At 38.5% G+C, this 25,462-nt stretch overlaps 2 protein-coding genes across 4 annotated transcripts in view; one reads left to right on the top strand and one right to left on the bottom strand.

Annotated features, from left to right (window-relative positions):
• Window positions 1–7,865, top strand: part of wscd2 (WSC domain containing 2) — a 34,186-nt gene extending 26,321 nt beyond the window's left edge. Inside the window, exons 5-9 of the mRNA XM_071482918.1 lie at window positions 1,427–1,548; window positions 1,638–1,812; window positions 3,174–3,338; window positions 3,429–3,629; window positions 7,192–7,865. Coding sequence (XP_071339019.1) covers window positions 1,427–1,548; window positions 1,638–1,812; window positions 3,174–3,338; window positions 3,429–3,629; window positions 7,192–7,544 — 1,016 coding nt within the window. The 3' untranslated portion in view covers window positions 7,545–7,865. The remainder of the gene's footprint in view (window positions 1–1,426; window positions 1,549–1,637; window positions 1,813–3,173; window positions 3,339–3,428; window positions 3,630–7,191) is intronic.
• Window positions 7,866–10,510: 2,645 nt separating this feature from the next.
• Window positions 10,511–12,992, bottom strand: cmklr1 (chemokine-like receptor 1). 3 transcript variants are annotated; one of them, XM_071482921.1, is made up of 2 exons: window positions 12,871–12,992; window positions 10,511–12,748 (listed from the first exon to the last, which is right to left on the bottom strand). In XM_071482921.1, the coding sequence occupies exon 2, from the start codon at window positions 12,712–12,714 to the stop codon at window positions 11,683–11,685; it is 1,032 nt and encodes a 343-aa protein (XP_071339022.1). In that variant the 5' UTR covers window positions 12,715–12,748; window positions 12,871–12,992; the 3' UTR covers window positions 10,511–11,682. The 3 variants fall into 3 exon arrangements, with proteins under 3 accessions (XP_071339022.1, XP_071339020.1, XP_071339021.1); XM_071482919.1 differs by having other exon boundaries at window positions 12,857–12,990; XM_071482920.1 differs by having other exon boundaries at window positions 12,861–12,979.
• Between the last annotated feature and the right edge of the window lie 12,470 nt (window positions 12,993–25,462).

The raw sequence follows: 25,462 nt of genomic DNA, 5'->3' as shown, positions 1-25,462 counted from the left end.
TTGAGTCCAGTGTTGTTTGTTTATTATTTTCATTTCTGCTTTTTTGCTTGCGTTCCGTCTATCAGACTGCTGAGTCCGCTCATGTTTGCGTCCTTACCTCTGACCCTGATCTCTGTCATGTGAGCCTTGTTCAGAACATCACAGAGGAAATGCAGGAAATGTGTTGAAGTGGTTGTTTTGTGGTTTTATACCAGTACGCTCACGTGATTGAGTGCTATAAGTTGACTGCTATGATGGATTTTACTTGGTTGTGTGTTTTGCATAAAAGATCTATCATTTGCTGCTCAAGACGTTGTTTATGATATATGCTTGGATGCTGCATGTGTGCAAGTAAATAGAGCACAAAAAAAGCATTTCAGTTTTGATTTGAAAAGCTTCCCACACACACAAGGGCAAAGGAGGTTAAAAGAAACAGGATGCACTGAAGATATACTGCAGGGGAATAAAGGAAATATGGACATGACATTAAAAATGCAACTTTTAGTTAGAAAAAAGGTCAAAAATAAATAAAACATTAGATACACACATATATCGAGCTAATTTACAAGTGTAACCTTTATTTAAAGCCTCACAGCACTGATAGTTAATACTTTCAGACAACAGTCTTGCTGAGGTGCTGGTATTGGCAGTGTTAACTTAGACGGGAAGGAATACCACAGATGCGCAGATGCATTTGCATATTTTATTCAGCTATGCTTGAACAAGCAAGCTGTCTTTATCATGGTATCTGTCACAGTAAAAAGCTTTAAGTGCCTGGTTTCTCTCCTTTGTTATTAAAAACAGTGTGTTGACAGCGAGATAACTTCATATGTATATCAGCATGGCTGACATGTTGACAGCCTGAAATAAATGTGAAATGGATGTTTAGATTTTTTCTTCAGCAGGGATATAAAATAGAAGTTCTCAACCCCTTAAAGACGGGAGAAATACTTCACCATAAATGAAAACCACTCTTTCTTTTCAGTCAGTTTTGTTTGATTCATTATTTTAAGAAGCCTTTAGGATAAACACCAATTATTGCCCAGTAGTTCTGTAATCATGCTTTAATGGAGCTGCATTAAAAGCAAATCAAAATGAGTTAAAATAACTTAATCAGAGTAGGAAACAAAACAACTTCCACTGAAAGCGAGGAGCAGGTCCTCTCTGCTGTTGTGATTTACAGTCTATCCATCAGACCAGAGAGCGGAACCAAGGTTAAAGGTCATCATCACCCCGCAGAGATGTGAGTGCTGCCATTGGTTCAGTCCTCTGGCGGATCACGGCCTCAGTAGGCTGGGGAAGAGTCCCAGTGGGATCTCTTCATCAGGGGTCAGTGGATAGAGGCCAAGCTGATGGAAGCTCTGCTCAGTAACTATAAGAGTGGAGTACATAGTGTTTCTTTTTTCCTGTTGATGAATAACAATTTGGTTTGTTCTGTCTGTTCCAGATGGCAGCGCCATTTTCAAAGGGTGTTTCCACCGACCGGACAATGTCACATTGGCTCTTCCTTTCAGCACAGTCATCCAAAACATGTCTGTGGACAAGTGTGTGGACATGTGCACAGAGAAGGTGAGGGGATTTGTGTTTGTGTGCACTCACACATTGTACATTTGCACATATGGGTGTGTCTGCAGTGTATAATGGCAGCTATATTTCAGGAGAAATCACTGGCTGTGCTGGCTGGAGACCGATGTTACTGTGGCTTCCCAACACATCTTTTCTCCCTTCATGAGCTGGAGGACGAGGACATGTGTCTCAACCGCTGCCACGGAGAAGAGTTTGAGAGCTGCGGGAATGACGAGTACTTTGTGGTGTACCAGACACAGGTTCAAGGTAAGGTTTGGCAGCTCAGATGTTGCCACCTCAGTGAACGAGAACTGAACGAGAGGCATGCGAGGGAGTTTAAGAGTAAGCCACTTCCTGTGTTCAGGAAATAACATACATGCACATTAACAGCACAGTCATATATTATCAAGTACATGATTCTGCCCCATGTTTCCTGTTTCTTTTTTTCATACGTCATAAGTTTTCATAAGTGTGCGTGATTGGTATAAGCCAGTAACACCAATATTAGTTGATTCAGCAGTAACACAGAACATACAGAGCTGGTCTCAGTGTACAATAAACGGTTTGTCAGCAGCATTTATAAAAAAACAAATCACAGTGCTGTAAATCCTGCATTTAATATTTTATCAATTTTATAGGCTACATTTTTATTTACATTTGACCTTGAATTTTTTAAATATATTTTTAGTTTTTTATGTGTTTTTAATTATCTCCCATAACATATTTTCAGTAAAGTAGTAAAGTTAAATATAAATAAAAACACCTGTTATCATACACTCTATGTAATTCTATTATTGCAGTATGGATCTATATTGTAAAATGGTCATTTGAGAAATTGAAATTAATTTTTAGCTCATTCACCTAAGTAAACCCTGATTTGAAGTTTACTGTTGAGAGGTGTCATCTTATATGTACTCTTATTGTCATCTTTAAGAATTGAGTTTTTATCATGAAGCTGAAAAATACTTTTCTACAGGGATCCTAACCAAAAATATTTATGTTGTATGGTCAGTAAAAAAGGAAGAAAAGGAAAATGGATATATGATGATAAATTATTAGATTTTTATGTTGTAAATGGTCAGTTTCTGGTTTATTTGTTTTTGTGAGCAGTATTTCTTTATGAACCAGACAGCCGGGGTTTGTATCAGCAAAACTACAGGGTCCAGTAAACAAAACAAAAACACAACAAGTTGCAGTGGGAAGTGAACTTCCAGATACTGTATTCTCAGGAATCTGCACCTATCTTTTTTTTAACTTATCAAACATCTTAACCAACACGTTAACGTCACTATGGGGGCAGTATTATGCAATTTTTGAGGAACAGGAATAAGCTCACCCACGCACAACAAAAAAATAACACCATACAGCCACATGCCTACATCCCTGTATTTGACCTTTTCTCTTTTTCTAATGATGTTAAATGTCTTTGCCGCTAACTTTCAACTTTCATGACAATTTTTTTAACCCCTGTTATTACAAAACTTAATATGCAGGAAGTGTCTTACTTTTCAGTATCTGAAAAGTAAGACACAGCTCAGACCCACTTCTATCACTGCAGGATTGTCTGTAATTCTATACATGCAATAAATCCTTAACATAGCCTTTTGGTTTCTATGTTTTTTTCTCAGATAACCGCTGCATGGACCGACACTTCCTCCCTACTCGTGCTAAGCAGCTGGTGGCCCTCGCCAGTTTCCCTGGCGCAGGCAACACTTGGGCTCGCCACCTCATAGAGCTTGCCACTGGCTTCTACACTGGCAGCTACTACTTTGATGGCTCCCTTTACAATAAAGGCAGGCCTCAGCATTTATCTGACATGATTCACAAACATATTAAATCATGTGGATTACATATACTCACTGTGGGACATCTTTGTTTCACAGGCTTTAAAGGGGAGCGTGACCACTGGCGCAGTGGGAGGACGGTCTGCATTAAAACACATGAGAGCGGCAAGAAGGAGATAGAAGCCTTTGACTCCAGCATCCTCATGATACGAAACCCCTACAAAGCCCTCATGGCAGAATTTAACAGAAAATATGGCGGTCACATTGGGTTTGCCTCCCAGGCCCACTGGAGAGGGAAAGGTGAGCAAATGAAGATAGAGACTGTTTTATTTACAGTGTATTTAACAATGCAGAAGGTAATCATAATGTTCTGTGCAAACAAACAGAAAGACCTTTATCAAGTCATCAATAGGACATGTTTCATTTTCAAACTGACAAACTGGCAAACATGTACATTTTTAAAGCTGTCATACAAAAATATAGCAAGGCACAATTATTTGTCATTCCATAAGGCAAAATATAAGAATCTGTGGGCATGTGACCAAAATGCATCCAGTTGAAAAACAAATGAATCGTTACTAAGAACTGTTTTAATTTCAATCATCGCTCACCAGGCAACGTCCTTTACAATGGAATTTCACAGATGTTACAAAGCTAAAGAAAGAAAAAAACTTCAGCTCTAATTAATAAAATTAAATGGAAATCTACATTTTCCATCAACGTCTTCTGTGGCTGTGACAATACTTAGATTGTTCATTTTAAATCTTTACTCAGAGAAAGAGAAGGTTTAGTAGTTGTGTAATAACATGGTCAAAGAACTGGGTAGTTATCTACAGTGAATTGTAAAGAAATAGAGGAAACTAAATGGATGTTGAAGTGGTTTGACCGTATAAACCAATGTGGCTGAGTATAAAGTTTTCAATGTGAAGACAAAACCATTTCCGGCATATCAGACACAATGCCAGTATCTGTTTTGAGAAATGAGAAATGAAACAAATTAATCAGCCCTCAGTCTGGTGAGATCATGAGTTGTGCCATCAGCTAAACATCAGCTTGTTACTCAGACCTCGGTGGTACATTTTATTATGAAATGTAATGTTTACGTACTGTATGTATGCTGCTCTCATGTCTGAATGTTAAATATGACATTAAGAGGAAAGAGCTGGTTTGCTTTGCACCGGCTTCAAAAAACTTAAAAAATCTGCTGACTGCAGCAACATAAAGCAAATAAACAACATCTTCAAACCTGTGTTCAGGCTTTCCAAACGAATGGTAGTGTAATACTGCTACATAAAAAAAACATTGTTGCGTTATAAATACACTTATGGCAATTAAAATCATCAATCAAATCTTTTTTTTTTTTTTTTGTAAATAGACATCTTATAGTTATTCTTTAGTCTTTCTTATTATTTTCTACAAAGAGCATGAAGACTTTGTTTACAGCCTTATCTTTGAATCTGTGTGGGAGACTATTCTAATAATTATCCTTGTTTTATTTACTCGAAGAGCGCTGAGAAGTTTGAAGAACTAAAAATGTTCTCAACTTTTCGTTCCAGGAACTTGTTTGCCTGTGGAAACAGAAAAATCTTATTGTTACAGTGCAAGTTTGTGGATCCAAGTCGCTTCCTTTTAAGATTATGCTGAAGAAGAAAAAACAAATCATCCTAAACTTTCTGAAATAATTCACTTCATTTATATTATAGTTGATATTAATATAAGACAGTGTTGTATGCAGTGATGTTACACTTTTAACGATTTCATTGGTCCCTTTTTATCCATTTTGTTGTGTGATTGATTTGGACATTTAGTCCAAATGTCAATTTATTCACGTGAAATTCCTGTTGCGTTTACTTGATGATCACAAGTGGTTAATCCAAACGTCATTGTTCATGACATAATTACAGATATTAAGCATTAAGGTCCAGTAAGATATTTTATACTCCTTGCTAAGATATCTTTATGTTTATTTCATCCACCCACCAAACTGTGTCTCGGTTGCCATGGCAACTGGAGTTGTCTCGTCCTCTCTGTGAGGTTTAATCGAATTTCCAGAGGCTGGAGAGTTGCCGACCCAGCAGTTGTCTCTCTTTGTGGAAACATCAGCACATTCGCCCTGCCATTTCCAATGAATGTTTACTCCTTGTGTTGTTGGGGAAATAACACGATGACATCAGTAAAGAGAAAGGCTTTTTGACAGCTGCCACTTCGAATACAGAAAGAGGCTGCGGTCTGAGAGGCAGTGTGACATTGTGTACGGGGCCCTGCATGTACAATTTGATGCGCTCACCTCTGCGGAGGGAGACTGTGGGGCACGGATGATGTTACAGACACTGATGCCTTCCAGTGTGGCCACATAAAATCAACTCAGGGGAAAGTGTAACTTATTTTGGAGGGCATGTCATATTACAAAGCACAGTCTGCTATTTTCCAGTGTTATCTGGGGGATTTAGTTAGAGGCGCTTACATAAACCCCTTTATTGGGTTTTCTGAAGACAAACCTCTGCTAATAAGAACATAAGTATCTTAACTAAATGAGATGTTTCGTCCAAGATCAGCAGAACAGGATGTTTGTGTTATAGTTTATTTTGTTCTCATCCTTTTTTAAGCTCTTTCTGTTGAAATCCGGATAAGAAGAATAACAGAGCCAGTGTGGTCAGAGGTTCAGTTCCTCAGTGTTTTTTATACTGCTGGTTGTGCTTTTTAGATGCAGTATGTAATATTCTGCCCACTCTGGTACTAAAATTGCCTCCCTCATTGCTTTCTGAGACAGCACTGCGAAATCAGCAGGCTTTAAACTTTAACGACAACCTCTCCTAGCAGTAAAGACGTGCTCTAATGCAGCATAGCTCCTGCCAGCTGCTGCTTTTATGGGCCAGTAGATTATCAATGAGTAAAAAGTTGCAAGCAAAGGGTTCTCCAGCAGTACCTCTGCAGTTTGATTGACAACCAAGAATGTCCATTTTACTGCCCAGACTTTTCAGAAGCGACTTAATGTAGCCTGCCATGACTTACACCAGACCTTGCGTGCTAAATGACATAAGCGTTGGGGTGTCATGAGCATTGCCTCCCCTTCTTTCACTCCCCACATTGGTTGTTTGACCTTGTTTCTTTATTTCACTTCCTCATTTTTACATTTTGTTGGTATCTTGTTTCAAGATCAGGGCCTATATTTATCAAACTGTGTAAATGGAAGTTTCAGACTTAAGTAAAATCTAAAAGTAAAACTCACTTTTACCTATGCAGGAATAAAAGCTATTTATCAAAATTTCGCAGAACTTGCTCACCTCTACAGCTGCTGTTTTCTTGTGTCAGCTGATATTTCCAAAGGAACATTCATTCATTAGAGGAGCAGACAACAAGAATAAAGCTGACATTAATTTTGTTTGCAGTCATTTTTCATACAATTTCATTGCCTGCAATTTCATTTTGCATTTTGGCAAGTTGATTACTAGATAATATAAAAGGTTTCATAAAAATAAAAGAATAAACAATAAAAACAAGATTTAAAATGAGCAATCAGGTAGATGTAGAGTAAATCCTTCTGTCAGATCAGATATTCCTGCTCTGAGGAGATATGCAATTAAATCATGTGATCACTTGAGAGCTGCTCTTAAACGTTATTCCTACACTTTACTATAATAAGGAGTAAGTGGCTTTATTTTGAGTTAAGGGAAGAACTTTCTACTTCAACGTTAAACACAGGTCCTTCCGATTTCTTCAGTAAGACAAACTGAGTTGTTGAGTGATTGTTCTGTCTCCCATATTTCAATCTGCAAAATATCATGGGCTTTGTTGAAAGGATTGGCACCTCTAAGTCCTTGTTAAGTTATTTTGTTTTTGTTTTTTGCCCCCTCTCTTGCAGAGTGGCCCGAATTCGTGAAGAACTATGCCCCTTGGTGGGCATCCCACACATTGGACTGGTTGAATTATGGGAAGAACGTCCACGTGGTGCACTTTGAGGACCTGAAGAGGGACCTGTTCTCTCAGCTCAAAGGGATGGTCCAGTTTCTGGGTTTGAAGGTTTCTGAGGACCGCCTACTCTGTGTTGAGGGCCAGAAAGATGGAAACTTCAAGCGATCTGGGCTGCGAAAACTTGAATATGACCCATATACAAGCGAAATGCAAGCAAACATCAATGAACTGATCAGGACAGTAGATGTTGCCTTGAAGAAAAGGAATATGTCTGGAGTCCCACAGGAATATATGCCAAGATGATACATGTCATCCCCTCACTTCCCTTTCTTGCTCACTTATTTGGACAGTTCTTTCAACAGGTTCTGCACCATGTTTTGTAGGATAACATTACTTAAATAGTTTTTTCAACTATTTTTTTCTTTAAAGTCATATAGGTTGAAGCTGTAGTGAGAAGAACACAGTGTCTTTACCCTCCCATTTTCATTTTTTATTCATCTTTTGTAATTTTCTGTCCTGAACTTCAGCAGCTTCATGCATGAATAGAAGAAACAGTTTTGACTAGAGAGATTTGTTTTTGTCTTTGGCTTAATGAAAAAAAATAAAAAGCACTTCTTATCCTGCTCTATGCACATGTGCTGTGTAGGCATGTGCACATGCCTTAATAAGAAGAAAGTACAATAGCTGTGACTGCAGAGATCTGACTGTGCTGGACCCAAAAAATATAATACAGTACACAGTAATATACAGTACTGCACAGTGTGTTGTATGTGCTTATTTTGTGCAAAAGAGAAATAACTCTTATGAGAAGTCAAAACATTCAATTTTCCGCTGCTATCACAGTTACAAAATATTACTATTTTATACATGAACTTCACTGAAAAGCTAAAAAATATTAGCCCTTTGTTATAGGGAAAAATGCAATATGCAGGCTTTAACTACCTGATGACGATACTGTGTGTTTCCAAATTTTTGTAAGTTATTCAACTTACTGTATGGAAGAGAAATCATGTTTTTGATGATAAAGAGGTAAAGGACTTGGTTCTCAGCTCCTCATATTCAAGAAGACGAATAATCCCTCTTGAAGGCACTGACTCAAGGAGAGAGGAGGATTTATCTCTACAGCATTTATTTATCTCTGATGTGCAGTGCACATGCTGATTAATTTGGTTGTGAATATGTTTTCTTAACACTGGACTTGATGCAGAAATCCAAAAAGCACTTTGCTGTGCGACACTTGCCCCAAAGATCACTGAGGAATTAGGCATTAAACTCATGTTATAGACTGGAGGTTATCTTTAGTAGTAGTGATCGTTTAGTTAATCATACTGAATGTGAAAATTGTTTTTTTATTTTTTTTTATTTGCTTTGTTGTAAGGACAGCTATGAAACAGTTGAAGCTGGTGATCATTTTACTCTTCATAATTAAAAAAGAAAATCTCCACAAAAGTGTGAAAAATGCTCAGATTTTATAAGCAGCACGTCTTACAAAGATACTCAATGTGCAATGCCATATGCACAAAAATTAACAAATAATTAAATAAATACATGAATATATACATATATGAAAACACTGGTGACTGAGAGACAGAAGACATTGACTGACTTCCATTTTCAATATAATATAAATATATTTTTATAGTGTGTGCTGACACATCAAAAATATTTGTATTGCAACAAGCAAACGGGAGAAGTTGTTTCTATTTTTAACACATGCTTTAAACTTTATCGGCTCTCGCTTTCACTGACAAGCAGGCACTTTCTGAACGTAGGTCTTACATTTGAATGTATTTTCTATGGAATGAATGTAATGTGATAAAGCCCAATAAATGAGTACATTAAATAAGTTGCTATGGACTACTCTTTTTACAAAATGAAATGACTAGTTAAAAGGTAATGTGTTTTTGAAGATCAAAGAAAATCTGGATCTCCCCAGGCTCCTCTGCTAAACGCATTAAACCATAGAATGAATAAAAGTAGGGCTCAGTATTTAGATTCTCTAATTAATGTATAATATACTCTGAAATATTTAAATACACTAAATTAAGTAATTGTTTTATGGTCCAGTGTGCTTGGCTCAGATTTCCTGTAAAAGAAAGAAATAAACACAACCACAAGTCTACGGCCACGCTAGCAGCTGTGTGAGGGTTAGAACTATATGCTAACATCTGTGTGCTAGCATTTTCACAGTGACATTGCTAACATGCTGATGTTTAGCAGGCATCATTTTTACCATGTTCACCATCTTAGTTAAGCATGTTAGCATGGTGACACTTGATGAGTAGCACTAAACACAAAGTACCAGAGGCCAGCAGAGAGGCTGTGAACTGTAAAAATATTGGACAAATTATTATGTTTGACCTGATGATGATGCTAGATAAAAGAAGAAGAAACGAGAAATGTGTTTCTGACAACCCGATGAATGTAACTCTGCTGCTTATCTCTTCACTATGTTCACCAAGTAACTGTGTAATTGTTGACACAGCCGCCTGCTGCAGCTCAAAACAAGGCTAGAAGTCAGAACTGTAACAACAAAGTTCTGAAGCCTACCGTAAAACCAAAACAATTTGCTGAAAGACTCTACAGTGCCCTGCAGAGCTGAGGGGAACCACAGAGTCAAGTGATAATTCTTGAGTAATCCTTGAGAGTCCTTCATTTTGAGGAAGCTCTTTCTTTTTTAAGTGCAGCTTTTTTTTTTTTTTTTTTTTTTTGCAGCTTTTAAGGTAAACTCTGTCCAACGTTGTGACTCACTGCTAGTGTTTCATGTAACCTCTGGAGTCCCTGTGGCCTCCACTGTTTCAACATCAAAAAAAAAAAAAAAAAATCATCAGATACTCTCATTCGTCTTAAGATTCCTGTTATGTTGTTGCTGAGCAGGTGATCTCTACACCTTCAGAGGAATAATTTTGACCCTGGAGATGTGGCACTCTTATGTGTTATATATGTCATGTCTGTTTCACCCTTTATTGTTTCAGAATTGTTTGCAAAACTTAGCCTGAAAACATGTCAAGAAGTTACTCTTCTCTACTGACCACTGGACCATTGTACTGTATACAATACATGTACGTTACTGCAAGTGAGGTATCAATGAAATGATTGATGCTGTCCATGAAATGTTGGTGCTTAGTGAGATTCTCTCGGTGACAGCAAATATAAAATAACCTAATTCTTCTGACTTATCTCTTTTCACTAATGTTAAGTTTTCATTGCCTTTACCACAGTTTTCCAATCAAGAATACTGATAAATTTCAAATAAATACTCTTCTCAAGAAAGGATTACTTCATTTATTTGGAGAATATAGCCTCAAAATACAAATAATTCCTCAATATTGAGAGATTACAGAACACATCAAAGATCTGGTTGTAATAGTTACAGCTTCATTTCAGAAAACTGGATCAAGAAAAAAACAAAAACAAAACAAAAAAAAAACAAAAACACTGAAACATTTATTGCACAAATCACATTCACTGTACAGTTTTTCCACATGAAATAAGAAAAATACTCCATTCAACAAACTGTTTTTCCCAACTGGTAATCACAGCTGTGAGTGTGGTATTTGTATCATGATTTCATGATTGCTATACTGAGTTGTTTGAAAGATACATTCATCTCACAAAACAAACTCCTGTCCAAAAGAGTTTATAGTATGAATAGCAGTGGAGGACCCAAGGTAATTCTTTACCTCTTTCATTTTTTAGAGAACTTACAACACTGCACACAACTTAACCATAAACTTCCACCCGTTTGCACATTGTATGTCAGTCTAAGATATCACACCTAAACGCTGCAACACTGAAAAAGCTGTGTACTGTGGTGTCAGTGAACAAAACCACAGTGCATCTTTTTAATGGTTGGGCTAGTTGAGGTCTCATGTGCATGAAAAAAAAGACTTGTAGGCTTGTTTCTTTAATCAACTGTTATATTCAGTTTAAAGCCTTTTTTTTAAGTTCAGAAGTCAAAGAAGCAAACGCCAACTTCACAACAATCATTTCTATGTCAAATGAGCAAAATAATTCTAGCACATTTTTTAGCTTTTTTGTTCAGTATTAGTTTAATATTTACAACAAAAATTCCTCTGTGTGCTGCGGTTGCCTGCGAAACCATGCACAAATACTGCTCTGAAAACATTCCCACTGCTAGACGTGACTGATTCCACCCATTCTGCAATGCAACATGAGTTAAGTACATGTTTGGATATTGGCTCAAGCTTGCAGATTCTTCAACTACATTATGTGTTTGCAAGCAGAGATCTCTGTCCTGCCAAGAGTAGAAAAGTGCAACAACAATGCTCATTTGCAAATAACTTTGATTCATGTGTGCTGCCACAAGCAGAGGCATATTTTATATCTTCTGTTAATTAATTGCATATTTGAAAAGAGTATTTTTGTTGCCAAATGAGTGAACAGAGTGAAAGAGTTTTGGAGTTTGTGTCTGACACCTCTAAATGTATGTAGAAGCTCTTCCATCCATAGAGCTCGTCCTGGACAGGTATCGGCTGGTGGTGCGGCCTTCCTCTCCCATCGCATTTTCCATCTTTGAGAGCACAGAGCTCTTGAACTTCTGCTTGAAGTCATTGCCCATGAAAACATACAACACTGGGTTGAGGAAGCTGTTTGCTGCTGCCATAGAGGTGCCTACTTTGAGTCCAGTGATTAAAATACTGTGGTCGTAGTTTTGGTGGTTCAGCTCAAGTATGACAAACACGTGGTAGGGCAGCCAGCAGATGAAGAAAGCGGCGACTAACGCACTCATCACTTTGAAGGGCTTGGAGGACTTGATCATCCTGTTGGTGCGAAGTTTGAGGATGATGACAGAGTAGCAAATAATGATGATGATGAAAGGGCCAACAAATCCTGCAAGGAAGCGGCTCAGAGCGACTATCTTGTGACTGTGTTGGGTCATTGTGTAATTGTTGAAGCAAATAGTCCTACCCAGGTGATTACGAACATCCCGAAAGACCATAGAGGGGATGCTCAGACCGATAGCGAGAAACCAGGCCAGGACAACAACAATGGATGCCTTTTTAACAGTGCGCTGGTTCTGGGCCCAAACTGGAAACATGACAGAGATACAGCGGTCGACACTGATGACGACCAGGAGGAAGATGCTGCTGAACATGTTGAGGAACATGAGGGTGGAGGCGAACTTGCACATGAATAGGCCAAAGATCCACTCCTCCATCACCATGTTGGTGATGCTGAACGGGAGGAAGGCGCAGAAGAGGAAGTCAGAGATGGCCAGGCTCAAGTACCAGGTGATGTTGACCGTCTTCTTCATCTTGAAGCCAGAAATCCAGATGACCAGGGCATTCCCGAAGAAGCCCAGCAGAAATATGATCACACTGACCACCAGCAAAGACACACACAAGACATCGTTCAAACATGTTGATTTGTGCTGAAAAACAGCTTCCTCTTGTGTAGTGAAATTGTCATAGTTACTGTAGTTATAGTCAAACGATTGATCATAATCCATTGTTCCTCAAGGAGCAGAGCTGTCTTAGAGATTTCTGTGGAAAAACAAGGAAAACATTTTAAATGACCTGCATTTTATCAACCTCAACATCATTTTCCAACAAAATTTATAATTTTTTTAGATTAAGATTATGACACAATACCTACAAGGACAGACCTTCCACTGCTGTTGAGTTGATGATGTTCAAAGCTGAGTGAGCACAGAGCTGAGCTATTTCCTCTAAATGTCTAAATGTGTTAGAGACACCACTTAACCCAACATCAGCTGACCGAGTGGTTTCTCAACACTTCCATCCCCCTGAATACTTTCAGTACTGCATTTTGAGGTTTTGCACCTTATTGGACACATTTTATTTGCATTTGTGGTAAACGTTATAAGTACTTTTAGGCAAGTTTTGTACCTCCCATGATGCAAATTCTTTGTAATAGACTGACACAGAATACAATGAGGAAAACCCCTTTAAAAGCATTTTGGTTACAAGTAAATTGTATCATTTTATGATCCTGCTCTGCCATGTGAAAAAAAAGTATCTTAATTATCACACAAACTGTAGGTTTACTCCCCTGTGTCAGAGTTTTGTGATATGGTACTTATGTTTCTCTTTTCTCTTCTAGATGCAGATGCTAATGCCCAGATGTATCTGTTCAAAACAGCCAGAGGAGGAAAGAATGTTTGGCCACAAAATGATGAACATCTCAGGCAATAAACACACTGATTTGATATTTCAACCCCAGCCTAAGATGCAGATGTTTCTAATAACACACATAAAAAGCAACAGCTGTTGTAAACACAGGTCAGAGAACAGCACTGCCATCATTTCTGACTAAATTAGCCTTCTGTGGTTGTCCTGTTTCATGGAACCATAATCATTGAGGCAGATGCATCCATCCACAGTGTTATCTGGCTAGAACAGCTGCAGGAAGAAGACACAGATGTTACTTAAGTTATTTTGTTTTGAAGAGGCTATCATGAGTGAGGAGGACAGCGTTGATCCTAAACATAACACTGGATACCACCTCAAACTCCAATTGTAGAGTTGGGCTTCTGAACTAGTGAACCCAGGTGCAGACACAGATAAGGGGCAGGCAAGGTTTGGGTTAAAAGATATTTTATTGAAGATGGTGATGGAGGTGATGGTGTTGTGGATGACGGTGGAGACCAGCGATGAGACAAGACCAGGAGCCAGGGGCTGGAGTCAGGGGACACAGAACTGCAGGGGAGACAAGACAAGGTTTGCGCCACAGGCAACAGGTAATGAGCTGAAGCAGAATAGCAATTTTGCAAAGTAACAAAGAGACTGGAAGCTTTGACTGACTGAGGCAGAAGCTACAGTCTGGCAGGGTTGACAGAATTGGCTATTTGTAGAGAGTTTGATTAAGGTGATGAGGAGCAGCAGGTCTGGCTGTGCTCTGAATCCAGTACACCTACTTCCACTCAGACAGTCCCACACAGAGATGTAGAGGGAGAGACAGGGGAGGTTGCTGGTGCACATGTGACACCAGCTTTTCCGGTACATAGAAAAAAGATTAGGTACAAGGGGATGAAGAAACGATTAAAAAAAGACTTTAAAAAAGTGGGATTTTTTTGCCTTTATTATAGATCAGTGGAGACTGACAGGAAAGGGGGTAGAGAGAGGGGAATGACATGCAGGAAAGAGTCAGGCCGGTCAGGAGTCGAACCAGCAACTGCCTGCTAAGAACATCTTGCGCTCACATGGTGTGCACCCTAACCACTCAACTACCAGGCTGCCACAAAAACAGATGAATTCTATCCAGAAACTAAACCTCAAACTGTCACCTTCTTAATAATAATAATAATAATAATAATAATAATAATAATAATAAAGCACCAAAAGCCCTCTAGTCTCTGATTTTGACATTGTGTTATGTTGCTAATGGAGCTCAGTTATAAGACATATTGCTATGTTTCACACTGAGAGCGACTGCATTAAAGGCCCTGCACACTCAGGGTAAATCATGAATTTAATTAATTAATGTAGACCTGCACTTGATTTATTCTCTCCTAGACACAATTTCCAAGATGATTCTCCTCACTTTCAACCTGAGCAGAGGTCCAGTCAGCCAGCTTTAGTGAAAACACCTGGGTGCTGTGCAGCTCCTTTGGTGAGAGTGAGAATGAATCCATCTGAAATGCAGTTCATACACAATGTTTATTCTATAGCCGACATCCCCCACTCATAAAAGGTTTCTACATTGTGTGTGTGCGTATGTGTGTGTGTGTGTGTGTGTGCACACACACTAATACACAAGCACTTCCAGACATATCACATATTTTATCTTTTGTCTCTTTGATACTGAAATTAATGATTTGTTGTGAAAAATGTCTTTAGCTCCACATAAGCATTTTCAACATACTACTGCTGAATGCTTAATGTGTTCGCCTTTTGTATTTTCCTTACACAGTAGATCCCATTCTGTCAAAACAAAGAAAAGCAATACATTTAATCTGGGAAGTGGCTGAACCAGAGAGGAACTATTGCTCTCTGACAAAGTAATAATAATAATAATAATTAATAATTAACACAAGTGTTTACTAAACTCAGAATCCAATGAAGTCAATGCTGATGAGATTGGAGTTTGTACTGTTGGCAGTTTGTTCATCACTCCCCTATGAGGATGTTACTGCTGTCAAAAGATGAATGTTACTCTCTCAATTAGATTGTACAGTAACTGAATTTCTACACATAAAAACACACGCTGACAGAGAAATGAGTTCTCTGTTAAATGAAAAAATATCTAATTGCGCGAAGCATGCCCACCTGACCTATTTAGATGCATTTCAGCTAAATCACTTTCACCGTGGATGGGATGCAGGACCTGTCAGTGCCCTGCAGATTGGATTTCCTAATGATGGCTGAGGTTATAAATAATCAAACACTCACACAATAACCAGGTATTAGCTTACTCTGGGAAATGCACAGCAAACCCTGTGAGGAAACCATAGGCGATTTTGCTTCCTACTGTTAAATACAGAAAAAATATTTAAGGAGTTAAGAGATCATTGAATTACAGTTGATTTTAAGTATTATAAATCATATAAGTAAGTTAAACAGAGCAGATATTTGCTAGTACATACTGTACATGTTTTTTTTCATACTTTGGAGTAATAACTACATTACTGTAAGAAATTTAAATACCAACCTTTTCTGGCTCTCTTAAGATTTTACTGCTGTCTTTTTAATTATGTGTTATAAGAACTGAACGAGCTACATGCCAAAACAAAAGTTCATAGGCAGAGACAAACATAACTTGAGTTTCTATAAGTCATGAAAATAATTCCTCTCATGTGCTGTGAAATACGTGCCTGGTTTTTCAAAAATATCTTTGCTCTGACATCATCTTTAGACCCAGAGAGTGTAGGTTTTCAGGCTTTCAGCTAATGGTTTCCAGAGATCCGTTCATTGAGCAATCACTACATAACTCACTGACATTTTGACAGGAAATGCGTATGGCTGACATGGGAACAAACTGGTGATTTTTATTCTCAGCTGTCAGCCACTCTAACCCCACAGCAGGAAATTTCCATGACATGTAACCAGAACAAATGAGCTGATCAATAAGCCTATCAATCTCTCACAGATTATGTTCATTTTCATCCAGTGTTTCTTTCAAAAAATACTAGTCTTTTTCCCAAAAGCTACAAAAGAGACTATTTCTGTTTTTATGTTCTTTGACATTATGTCCTCCTTTATGAAACTTGCCTGTGTGAAATACCTCTGTGTTTCAATCAGCCAGTCTGTTTTTCAAGCTTTCAGACCCTGCAACAGGCCACTGAACATTTATACTTCTTCCTGCAATCAGGACCAGTCTCCCCCTCCTCCCCTGCAGTTCGATGAAGGGTCCTCTGCTGTAGTGTATCAAGTTCCACTCCTGCCTGCCCGTGTGCCATTTGAACTGAATTGGGAAGTAACTTGAGCATTATCGCAATGCTAGTGTCTTCTCCGTGAAACCCATTATATAGATTAGAGTGTAGCAGAGATGCAGCAGTCAACAGCATAAATCTGCTTACCTAAATTCCACCTCCACAATGCAGATTAAAATGGGCAGAGTTTTTGAATTACAGTATCAGAAGTAGATAGTAATCGGGGGTTAAAATGTGGCATTAACCTCAGGAAGTGATAACTTCATACGTCTCAGTTCTGCCTGTTATCATTAGAACTACAATGGTCTAGCTGTTGTGATCCCAGCAATGACCATCAGCATATTGACATTCAGACTCATGTGTACTCAGTAGTTATTACTACATTAGTACTTGAGTAGTCAGTACTCACCCATCTATGACCTTGGCTTTCATTGTAAGGTTTTGTGTCTGTATCTTGCACAGTTGTGACACTATTTTTGTGACAATATCTGCCCACAGACACACAGACAAACACCCACTAAAGTACTCAAAACTGCCTCTGCCAAGGTACTCCAGGTACATTAACCACAGGCTAAAAATATTGTTTAAAAATCATCATCGTAGGTGCAAAATGACTGACAATGATTGAGAGATTAGAGAATCACAGAAAAGTTTCTGAAAGTCAGTTGTTTGTGATTAACGATATCTGACTTTCCCTGATGTGGAAAACCCTTCACCACCTTTCTGTGGTGAAATGGTGATAAACAAATATCAAGATTTATTTGCATACATATATTACTGCCCTCTTGTCTGACTCACCTCCCCAGTACCATTAACACAGCTGCAAGTTAAGTAGGCAAGTCAATCACTGAATCCCAGTTTAGTACTGACCGAAGAATTATTGATTTTGTCTGAATATGACATGAGCATCATTGACAGTAGTTGTACTTCTTTGAAATAGGCTGGTAGTGTAATGTTGAGTGGAAACATGTCAGCCTCTAAAGCTTTGGCAACTCTTATTAGCTTTTACTTGCTATAGGAAAAAAGACATCGGCAATAGGATTATTTTTAGCTTTGCTAGTAATCTGACTCTCGGGATAATGTTGCACCACTTTGGCCCAGACTGAAATATCTCAACAACTACTGAATGAACAGCCATGAAACTGTACAGACATTCATGGTTCCCACTGGATCAATATGTCTTTGATGGAAATCCCTCATTTTTCTCTAATGCCACCAGCTCGTTGATCTTTTTGGTTGTTACTGAACGAGCTTGACATCTATTGGATGGATTGTCATGAAATTTGGAAAAGACATTCATGGTCCACAGAGGATTAACTTAGATGCCCTGATATTTCATTTAACACCATAGTCAGGTTAAAATTTCAATTTGTCCAGTACTTTGTCATTAGGGAGGCAAGGGTAATTGGACACAAGGAAAATAATTTCAAATTAAAACCATAAATCATAAATACAATGTCCAAATTCAGTCATTTAGTCAGTCACGACAATTATAATGGTGACTTTATATAATCATAGTAATAACAATAATAATAATAATGATAATGTAGAATTTAAAAGATCAAAAAAGTCTGGAAAAAAAAGGTTTTCTTCCAGCAAATTTCCACCAGGAGCATGATGGGAAATAATCTCAAGGGAATCTAGTCTATGCAAATATTAACCCTGCAAGATCCCCAGTCTTTACAAAATCTTATAGTGTGTGACTAAAAACTCTGTGACCTATGACACATTGTCTTTAGATGTGTGAGACTGTGGGCATCACAGTACTTTGTGTTTAGTGCTAATTAGCAAACACAGCAACCACAGAGCTGCTAGCATAGCTGTAGAAAAATGTGTCTTATAGTTTAAAGCCTTTGCAGTGGTTACCTGCTTGTAACAGAGATTATTTAATGATTCTATGTAATTAATAGTTAATAATTCTTTACTTTGCTTTTGAAGCACTGAATTGCTTTGCTCCATCATTTATCTCTGATATAATTAAGAGGTGTGTCCCTGCTAGGTCCCTAAGTCCTCTTGTTCAATCCTTAAAGTCTTTGTTTTGCTCCTAAACTATGTTTTAAATTTATCAGTTATATTAGCTTCATTTGTTTTAGAGATTTATTAGTTCATCCCATTATATTCTATGTATAGTTTTTATAGTGAATATTTATGATTATTTGCTGTCATGTCAAAGACTCACTGAATTGTGGTATAATTAATTATACTTCTCTGTATGTTCTTTTCACAATTAATGTTCGGTCATTGTGACAAACTGGAAATTTAGGTAATAGAGGAAGCTGACAGAGGCCAGCTTTCTGAGAACTCTACTGCAAGAGAGGAGGTCATGTGACACAGAAGTAGTTGATGAGAAAACTTAAGAGCCTGAAAGACTGAAGAATAACAGCCTCTGTTTCCCTCACTGACTTGGTGTAGTTGACCCTTTTTGCTTTTAAAGGAGATTACAATTTTGAAGTCACATGGCTGTCAGTCTTTCTGTATTGGTGATGTCTTTACACTAAAATACAGCTTCAGGGGACATGAAGTGCAAAATGCAGACAGGAGGAGCCCAGATCTGGCACATAGCTGGAACAATATATTGAAATAATATGAACTTATTGAGATATAAAATGCTTTAGCATGTATTTCGCATATATTCATGGCTAATAAAACAATTGCTTTATAATGTAGATATACTTATATGTTCTTCATTTTTCTTGTTTTTTCTTCCCTTATTTTATCTTCTTTTTCTTGTTGGGGTTTTTTTTTTATGACAGTGCTGGCTTTCTTTTCCTATGAAAAATGCAAAAGTGGCTTGTTAATTTATAAATACTCCTTGCTCTGTTATAAAGGAAGAATAAAACAGGAGATTATATATCTTCTTTCATGTTGCCAAGCACAGTATGTACAGTATCTTTTCTCATCACAATATGAATACATTGAAAGCAGGCATCTAAAAAAAGTTAAGTTCATCCCTCTTGCAACTAATGAATATCAGACCTAATGTTAATTTCACACATTCACTCACTATGGGAAGATTAGCCTATGAATAGGTTAGCACCATAATACTGGTATGTTTTTATCTTATTGAGTACACCAAGTGGAAGATTCTCTGCAACTGCAGCTGTAGTTATAGTAAATTCAAAAGATAAGCTTTTCCTTTACTAAACATTCACTGTTATCAGTACTATTGCTGATTATCATGGGTCCCAAAATAAATATTCTGCATTGACACATTTGTTAGAAAAGAAGCTTTTAGATGTTAGGCATTCATTTTTAGATTAAGAAAATCTAACTAATGGGATAGAGCAGAAACATCAGAAATTATGCAGCTATGATAATCCAATATGGCCCTGGATCTGTGGTTTTATGTGATCATCTGTGCCGCTTTTAACCATCTAAATCCTGTTAGAGTGATCACACAGATCCTATGGCACTGAAAAAGTCAATTAACAGCTCTAATCCTCAAAGTGACCCTGGCTCATGATCGTGGGATTTCTGCATATAATCACAGTATCACAACATTAGGTTGTGGTTCTCAAATATCAGTTAGATGATAAGAATCAGTCTATCTGTGACATTACAGTAATAATAAAACTTCTTTTAATAAGAAGACAAACTTTCCTCAGCTCACAGCTGAGTTGAGACTCTCTGTCCTCTGAAGTGTGCAGGACTGTGAGAGCAGATAGCGACGCTCTGGCAACCTAGACGCTGACATGCAGGACGTGCAAATGCAAAGCTGGAGGGGAAGGACGGAAAGGAAGTTGCTGCTGGCTATTTATTTTTATTTAATATGTTGAAGTCAGCCTCCAGATGGGATCCCTGTATGATTACCATATGGGCCCACATGATGATTAATTAGATATACTGGCGTCTGATGCCTCTGGAGCACAAATAGCCTAACACCTGCCAGCAACACAGATCTTTCTGTCATATAAGGTTTTCAAATGAGACATTTTTTCATCTCGTATTCTTACCTCTCTTTGAGATGAGAAGATTGAAGTTCACAGTAAAGCAGCTGAAAATGTTATTTTCAGAATTTCTGAAAAATGTTCAATGATTTACTTGGAACAAGAGTCCACAGCCGGTGCTAGCAGTTTTGTGAGGAAACACTGATGTGAGCTAAATGCTAACATGAGCATGATCATGACAATGTCAATGTGCTGAAATTTAGTAGGAATAATGTTTACCATGTTCATCATTGCAGCTGAGGAAGATGTATGGCATCAATTTTGCTGGCCATAATAACTACCAGAACAACATACAGGAACAAATGAAAACTAGACAAAATAAAAATTTGATCTATGATGGCACTGGATGAAAAGGGGTCATTCCTATATTCCCAGGGTCTCATGTTCCCCAGTTCTACATATGTGCCCTCCCAAGCTCCTCTGTTCCCCAACTCTATAGCACATTATGGAACCTGAAAAAGATCTTCCCCAAGTTTGTAGTTGCTTAATATGACATGGGCTATTGTTGAAACTCATCAAAGTGGCTTTCTGTTTGCCAGCACTGCTATATGGCTCTCAGTATAATAGGCCTACCTATTAGGGTTAGGGTTAGGAAAGTAAAAGCTATCTCGATTACTCACCTTGTCCATTGACCAGGCAGTTCAAACAGGGGTTAGGGTTAGGAGTCAGGGTTATTGTTACAATAAAAAAGGGTTATGGTATTTATTAAATGTTTTAATTTGAAACAGGTTAAAATTGCCCAGAACATTGGCCTAATTGGAAGTTTAATGTTTGTTATTAGAATATCAAACTTGGGACCATAGAGTAGGATCCTGCAAACATAGGACCCTGGGAACATAGATAAGCTCCCAGAGAAAAGTCAGGGGATCATCAAAGTAATTAGACTTCATCCTCTGGGGACCACGAATGTCTGTTCAAATCATCAGGGAAATCTGTTCAATATTGGTGAAATATTTCAGTCTAGATCAAAGCGGTGGACCAACTAAAAGAGCCATGCAGCTAGCTTGCCTAAAAGCCCAAGAAACAAAGGTCAAGAATTCACATGTGGGTTTTCCTGATTAAAACCTTGCTGCTGTAGATATATATTAAAATCATCATTATACAGTTCATTATCCACTTGAGGGTATCACTGATCAGTTGATTTGTAACACTCGAACTACATCACTAAAAAAAAGTACAATGACAATTCACTCATTGTAAAGTCAGGATGCATCTGATACAAAATTGTTGACTGATATATTTACAGTATTGCATGTGTGTGTGTAATGGTTGACTGCTGACAGGCCCATTTAAAAAGCAATCCAAACAGGGGCTGTGAGAGCATTTCTACTCAGATGGTATGATTAGTTTCCTGTGACACAAAATCATCAGTCTGCATTTGCAAAGTCTCATAAACACATTACAAAACAGCTAAAGGCGAGCAACTTCAGGGGAGGACACATAAGCAAACATTGTCATCCAGAAGTATTGTGTAGTATTTAATCATGTTATAAGGTGCTATAATTTCATTTTGTACTCCCCCTATACGTTACCAAAGAAACCAAACAAAGTCACCAGCCAGTCATCTCTCTCAGTGGGTGAAGAAAATAATGAGCCACCCACAGTTGCTAAGTCATTGCTGTGTGTTGTAAGATGTGCCTGTTAGTGCTGGAATTGGTGCGTCTGACAGAGCTGGTAGCTTGCACACCCACTTCTCTGAACAGCTCAGGCCAGTGTGGAAGTGAGATAATAAGTGAAACAGCAAGAAGCGCCTGAGGGAGGTCTCTGGTAATGGCTGCCCCTCAGTGGAGAGCTAATTATGTCTGTTTCCTGTCTTTCTACCAGATTATTTACTCACCTGTTGGCACTGCTGAGGCCCTTGAGCAGGTGACTCGCCTGCTGGACCTGACAAGGAGACAGGGTCTGAGGGACAATCTCTATAATCTGACATTGTATGCTACATCTGACAAGCAAATAAGACAGAGTCATTTATTAAAATTCATTATCAGTGGTTCCCTTGGTTTATGTATTGCTGCATGGTCGAATGTCTTATTTATGCCAGATGAGCAACAGCAGTGGCAGCAGCAAGGCTTCACAGTGTTTGCAGCAGAGTTCACAAAGGAGCAGAGAAAAAGATCAAGGGTGTAGAACAGACAACCTTACAGGATACACAGTATGTTGTAGCCACTGGAGTCTCGTGTGTGAGCTGTCTGCCTGAACGACCTCTATTTTCTGTGTTACAGTAGGATAAAGGACAGTCAGAGAGTAACGTCAGAAACTCACGTCAGTATAACCTCATGCAATAATAACCACAATGTATCTATAAAATATCGCATAAACAAAACTGAATGTTTCTATCATTTTACAGTCCAGTGAATGAGTCAGCTTTACTGTGAAAGGGATTTAACTTTCCAGTAGAGATTTTATATATGAGGAAGAGTGTGTGGATTGCAGCAAATTAAGTATTTGGACATTATAGACAGTTTTCAGATATACTTGGTTAAAGACAGGCTTCCAAATAAATGAGCAAAATTTGTATTATTTAAATTAAAATTTCTTTATGCTATTGACATGAATATAAATTTTCATTGTTTATGTTTTGCTGCCAGTGGTTGTATTTGATGTTTGTGTGTTATATGTATTTTGGGTGTAATGGCGACATTGCAACTATTGTTTGTTTAGTATAGTGTATATTGTATATTGTATCGGGGATGGGCGTCCAAGTAAACAATTAACCAGTTAACTGTGAATCGTCATTACCTGTTTCATGCATACCTCAAGAGAAGAAACTTTATCATCCGGGTTGTGGACAGTGACCCCTCTCTCGGTGCAGTGAAAACTGCAGGGACAGAGCTCTAGTAATCACCTGTTTGACACCTGGGGAGGCCGCCACAGGTGTGCCGCATCTCTTTACTGTCCTCCAACCTGCTCTGAGCTCCTTTCAGCAGAGACAGCCGAGGGGAGCCTCAGCAGGCACTGTGAGGCTCACCAGGCTGCTGGATCGGAGGGAGATGGAGGGAGGAATCAGATTACTGTCGTTGTGACACATTGAAGTTTAGAGGCTTTTAACCTTGTTACTTTGTTGCAGGTGTTTTTATCTCTCTGACTTCACGAAAAAGCTCCTGGCCAGGTTGAGGGCAAACAAAGGCAACCCTCTGCCCCCTGCTCTCGTCACCAGAGAAAACGAGACATCTTGACCCCCCCAAATCATCTTGTAACAGCATTTGTCAGTCTGCCAATGAATGTGTGGATCTCACATTTTGGAGCAAACTCTCCATTTGGATAGGTGTTTTGATGCTGACAGTTGTTGCTCCCAGTGCAGCTCTCCTTCACTCTGTCATCCATTTTATGCCCACCCTCATCCCTGCTTTCTGAGCCATCCATACTCAGAGAGTGGAAAGAGAGCCACCATCCCTCTCTCTCTGACTGTCTAACGAGATCCTCTATCGCTGACACCCAGCTCTGTCACCCAGAACAAAGCCTCTTCTCAGACAGATAGGCAAGCAGACTGACGGCTCTACAGAGGCTGGAGAGAGGAGAGCCGGTAGGGGAGGAGGCGAGGCGTCTGTATCAGAGGGATTTATTTTCCTGCCCTGACAGGTCGCATTTTTTTTTGCAGGTGGGCAGATGGATTTTCTACCTCTGAAGCAGAGTTCTAGCAAGTAGTGAAAAGACAGGGTGTTATTTTTAAAAAATAGACTGTGACAGGTCATCTATGGAGGGATGCTTCAAGTTAACATGTCAGCCAGCGTGAGGATCCTGCTGATGCATGTAGCAACAAAATCTGCCAAACATTCAGTGGAAACGTTTTCTGTTTTTTTTTTTTTTTTCATACAGGTTAATGAGAAAGCTTGTAATTCATGTTCCATGCATCGCAGTCATTTAGCAACACTGATACAGGAGATAAAAGCAATACTGTAGGAATGCATTAAAGATAAGACAGACACCTAACTTTTCATGAAACGGTTCCAATCTGATAATAATCCCAAAGTGATGCGTGGCATTTAATTGCTCATCAGTAATTTTAACTGCAGACTCTTTTATCTGTTTCCACAGCTAAGGGGGTTTTAGCTCATGTGAGCATATGCCAGATGGGCATAGAATTAGTCCATAATATGACCAGAGGGCCATTCATTTCATGCCATCATTTCTCCTTGATCAGTCACTCATTCCGCCACATTTGTCCTTGCTTTTCAACTAAAATAGAATCTAAACTCAACTCTTGTGGTTACTTATATGGAGACCTGGCCAGGATGTCAAGGCTTTAATGCTTGTTTGTGGTGTAAACAACTGGATTGCAGCCAGATAACAGGATCTAAGAAAGGAGCAAAACTGATCCCTCGCACTAGTTCAGAATCTACTTATTCTGTCAACCCTCAATTTAAGGTAGAAAAAAATAAAATAAAATCCACATCCTAATTATTTTCCTCCTCACTGCTGTTTTGAGAACAGAATACCGTTAAGGGTGGGGGTTCACTTTGAAGACACAAAATCACAAAGTTAGCCTCACAGGAAAACCTTATTGAGCCAAATGCCAGTTAACTTTTTTTGAAACATGAGGTAAAAAAAATAAATCAAAGAGACCTAAAAGTCACAGTCTGATCTGAGGAAACCTGTGAAGGCTTTGTGATGTGCGCTGTATACGTCGTATATGCCTCTCTGCATGTGTCTTAGTTACTTTCCGGGATTTTTTTTTTTCTTTTTTCTATTATTTTAGATCATTAGGATAGCTACAGTACTGATACACATACTAACATTGACACCCCTGACACCCAGTACAGATTTTTTCATGTAGATGTGTGGTTTGGTTTTCAGTGCAGTCGGCTGTTGAAAATATAAAATTTTGCAACTAAACATTCACCATTCACAAGTCTGTTGCTTGTCTCACCTCTCTGAGAGCTATTTACTACATTTGGAAATCCTCTAATTCATTATGGCAC

This window comes from Trachinotus anak, unplaced genomic scaffold, assembly GCF_046630095.1.
Source record: "Trachinotus anak isolate AG129_WGS33_773 ecotype Australia unplaced genomic scaffold, CSIRO_AGI_Tana_v1 ptg000008l, whole genome shotgun sequence".
NCBI lineage: Eukaryota > Metazoa > Chordata > Actinopteri > Carangiformes > Carangidae > Trachinotus > Trachinotus anak.
This window is presented reverse-complemented; position numbering and strand designations above follow the sequence as displayed.

Coding starts and splice junctions, on each gene's coding strand:
- cmklr1 (XM_071482921.1), bottom strand. CDS start 12,714: ATGGATTATGATCAATCGTTTGACTATAACTACAGTAACTATGACAAT.